Below are 4,318 nucleotides of genomic sequence, written 5' to 3' on the forward strand. Positions count from 1 at the left end.
AAGCTAATGCATACGCTGTACTCACCCACGACTACTGCAACAACTGGATGGCGCTGCAGACGGGGGGGGTCAGGCAGCTGGACTGGCTGCGCTTCCCTCCTCTCCTACGCCCCACTTGACGACGATCTCCAGCCCGATGCTTCATCCCAATTGGACCCTCATGGATTCCAGCGACCACCTGAAAAGATAGAAAAGAAAAAAGCCAATTAATTATTAATTATTAATATATGTAAACCAAATGTATGTTATCTCCTAAGTCGTTCAATGTTTTTGCAGTCTTTTGAGTATTCGTATCCCATTTCCGCATGGCGCCTGCGTGTGACCATAGTCGGATAAGTCAGTACGCTAAAAAAATGCTAAAAATACCAGAAATCTGTAAACTAATTTAGCATAACGTAACACAAAACAACTACGGCATCCGATATGTTATCGGGCCAAGTAACATTGATAGCAAAGTGCGATAAACGCAGCAATTCAAATTCAAAATAGTTGCTTAGATTGAGTAATAAGTTGAATTGTGTTAAGAGTAAATGCTAAGAGAAAATTTGTAACTGCCGCTTCACGGCAGGCAATTGGCTGGCGCATACTCCACTGCCGTCTGTGCGAGAGCTCGGACCTGTTCAGCCTCGCTCGGTGTGCGCGCCGCGAAAGCACCAGCCCAAACAAAAAAAAAAAAAAAAAAAAAAAAAAAGAAGCAAATGCAAATGCAAAGAAAAGTAAAAGCAAATAAATTAAATTCAACAAAATAAAAAGTGATTTTTTATTGAAGTGGTGCTGCAAATAAAAATTAAAAAAGGGACAAACAAATTAAAAAAGGAAACTAACAATAATTAAAATAAAGTGACGACCAAGTACGTAAACTGGAACCTAGAAGAAGACCATGAGTGGACCACAATCGGAATCCTCATCATCAAATACGTCGCCAATATCGGTTGGGAGGGACCTTGACATGGATGTATCATACATCATGCCTTCTGGCAGCGATTCTGACGACACCGTGACCGAGCCCACAGTAATCTTTGTCAACAAACAAAGTGCCTCCGCTGACGATGGAACGCAGCAAGCGCCCACGGACGCACTTGCTCCTGCTAAGCAAACAGACTGTGAGTACATACTGTCGTTATTATCTGACTCGGATATGTCCATTGAGGCGTGCGAAGGCTCACCACTCAATGACACTAGATTTCTGTCAGAGGATGACGAAGCACCTGCAGAGACGCAATTATCAAATTCTGACTTGGCGCCAGAAGAAAATTACATGATGCCGCATATTCGCAGCTTGTATGTAAAGAAAAACGCGCCAAAAGATGTAATAAAGGAAAAAAACTGTAATAAAAAGCCTCTCCCATTATTTCACCAACCCAAAGAAAATGAAAAAAAACTCTCTCCACAAAAAAAATCTCAAAGAAACACACCCACACATGCATACACTCACACAAAAGCTCAAACCACTAAGACGAAAACTGACACAAAAGTAAACGCAAACAAAAACTCAAATGCAAACGCAATCATAACTGCAAACACAAACATACTCACACAAACATACACTCACACAAAAACTCAGACCACTAAGACGAAAACTGACACAAAAGTAAACGCAAACAAAAACTCAAACGCAAATGCAACCATAACTGCAAACACAAACATGAACGCAAACACAACCACCACCAACACTTGCATTAGCAAATGCGGACCTAATGAGAAGCAACCGAGCACAAATACAAGCACAAACACAAGCGCCAGCACAAATAAGAACACTAACGCAAACATAAACAAATACACCACTAATGCGAATCAAAGCAGTAAAAAGCGAGAAACTTCCCCCCTGTCTCTACAGAACAACCAGATAAGGAAGCAGTGCCAAGCTGAGCAGCAAGCAGTGCAAACTGAGATTGCACAAAATAAGACGGCGCATAACACATGCGCAAAAAGACAACTGCTGCCAATGCTTGCGCAAATGGTCGACATACAGACAACTACTGCTACATCAGTCTCAAAACTGGAAGACAACAGTATCAAGGTACAAGGGTGGCTTACAAGAGTCCCTCCCTTGCTTCCTCATGAACTTCCTCCCCCCCCTCATAAAAGAAAGGCACCAACAACAACAGCAGCAACTAACTGGCAATCTCCGTTGAAAAGAAAGTGTATCTCAATGGAAAGCGACGACGATACACAGGAAGAAGGGTTTAATGAGTTGTCTCTCACTGAGATACCACTAATAACTCCAAAGTTCAAGAGCAAATTTGCTACTGAACTATATCAAAAAGCAAGAAACCAACAACGAAACAAACAACACAGCACATACACAGAGAAACTGACGCAGGCTCAGAATATGAAGCAACATGAGCAACATAAGCAACAACTAACACAGCGGCAACCCAATATGAATGCCGCTGTCCACTTGTCCCTCCCCGCCCCCAAGACTGCCCCTGCCCCCCTTCAACAAAAGCAAATAAAGATCCCCCCTCTATTTCTACCCCTGGTCCCTGATATTATGCCAATACTGCAAAAGCTACAGGACAATCCATTGATCAAAAGATTTAGGACAAAAGCCACTCCTAGCAATGGGCTGCGCATCCAATGTGAAGACATTGAATCATATAATGCTGCTAGGTCCACACTGGAAGAAGATGGAACACATCTGTACACCCACCAATTGCCCAGCCAGAAGGGTTTGCGCATCGTAGTGAAGAACATCCACCACTCCACTCCTTGCGAATGGATCAAGAATATATTGAGCGAGAAGGGATATGTGGTTAGACACATACGCTGCGCCAGGCAGCGTTTTACGGGAAAGCCGTTAAACCTTTTTGAGGTAGAAATACAACCTACTGCAGATGGCAGCCACTTAAATATTCTGAGCCTCAAAGAATTAAGCAACCAGGCAGTGAGAATCGAACGGCAAGCCAAGCCAGTAGATCCTCCACAGTGCCATAGGTGTCAGGCGTATGGCCACACCAAGAATTATTGTAGAAGGCCATTTAAGTGTATGAAGTGCGCGGGCGATCATGCCTCCACAGATTGCACAAAACAAAGAAACACCACACCCAAGTGCACCAACTGCGGAGGAGAGCACATAAGTAGCTACAAAGGCTGCCCATCCCTCAAGGCGGCCAGAAGTAAACTCTCGTCAGTTCGTGCTATCGCAGAAGTAAAACGGATGAAGCAGAAGCGGTTAACGGACGAGATGCCACTTGATGGGCAGCGGAAGGCAGTAGATGTGGCCAGCAGCTTACCACAACATCCAGGCCAGTCTCCCGCACTCTCATACAGCCGGGTCGTTCGCAGCGGTCTGGATGTCCACTCGAGCCAGCAGAAACAGCATCAGCAACAGCAGCGAAATAAAACAACAAAAGCAGCAGTATCCCCTTCAGACAATGATATGCAAAATACTGCATCACCAGCAAATCCATTCAAGGCTTCGCATATCTCCTTACGCCCACAGCCAGTACTGGGCAAACCCCAGCACAAACGACCAGCAGGCGCCAAGGCAACAAAAAAGGCAAAAATAAATAGCCAATTGCCTAAGGTGGAGGCAAGCGGCGTCATCAATAGAGGCCCATCGAGCAATCCTGCTGAAAAGCACCTGGCTTGCTTCCAAAATCGACTGCGTGAAGAGCAGCAGCGTAATCAGCAACAGCCGCCACAACCCGACTACCTAACCATGTTCAATAAGCTAGAAAATAAAATAGACCAATTAATAAATGTTATGATGCGCTTTATTGAACACCAAGCTGCTAGCAGTACATTACCAGCACAACCCCATCAACAGCAAGAACTACTCCAGCAGGCATCCAGACAAAGGAATGCAAGCAGCATAGCCTCCATGGAGCTTGACACAGCCAATGACATGCCAAATGACGACTAGAGGTACTCCTATCCAGGCTCGCAATGACAGCCACGGCAGCCCCCTGAATGCCAATCCTCTCAAAATTGCATTCTGGAATGCGTGTGGTGCGAGCAACAAAATGCCAGAAATTGAGCTCTTTATGAAAAAAGAAAAAATACAGTTAATGATGCTGATTGAAACCAGGACAGCACCAAACTCTACAGCACTTGACGTACCTGGATATATCAAGTATGTAGCCACTGATCCCAACACAACCAGAAGAGGCGGGGTCGCAATCCTGGTCCGCTCTGACGTCAAGCATACTGCTCTACAACCAATCTGCGAGGATTACATCCAAAGTGCCCCAATAGCACTGGTAACTGAAAAATCAAACAAAAGAGAAATGATAATCGTAGCGCCAGTCTATTGTCCGCCCACATTCAAATGGTCCAGTAATCACTACAAAAGATTGCTCAATCACTTTGACAA

At 44.7% G+C, this 4,318-nt stretch overlaps 1 protein-coding gene across 1 annotated transcript; it reads left to right on the top strand.

Moving 5' to 3' along the window:
* The first annotated feature begins 880 nt into the window (after positions 1–880).
* Positions 881–3,868, top strand: LOC122757071. Its single transcript, XM_044008428.1, has 2 exons — positions 881–1,309; positions 2,513–3,868. The coding sequence occupies exons 1-2, from the start codon at positions 881–883 to the stop codon at positions 3,866–3,868; spliced, it is 1,785 nt and encodes a 594-aa protein (XP_043864363.1).
* Positions 3,869–4,318: the final 450 nt, after the last annotated feature.

The sequence above is a fragment of the Drosophila mojavensis genome, unplaced genomic scaffold (genome assembly GCF_018153725.1).
Source record: "Drosophila mojavensis isolate 15081-1352.22 unplaced genomic scaffold, ASM1815372v1 contig_28, whole genome shotgun sequence".
Taxonomy (NCBI): Eukaryota; Metazoa; Arthropoda; class Insecta; order Diptera; family Drosophilidae; genus Drosophila; species Drosophila mojavensis.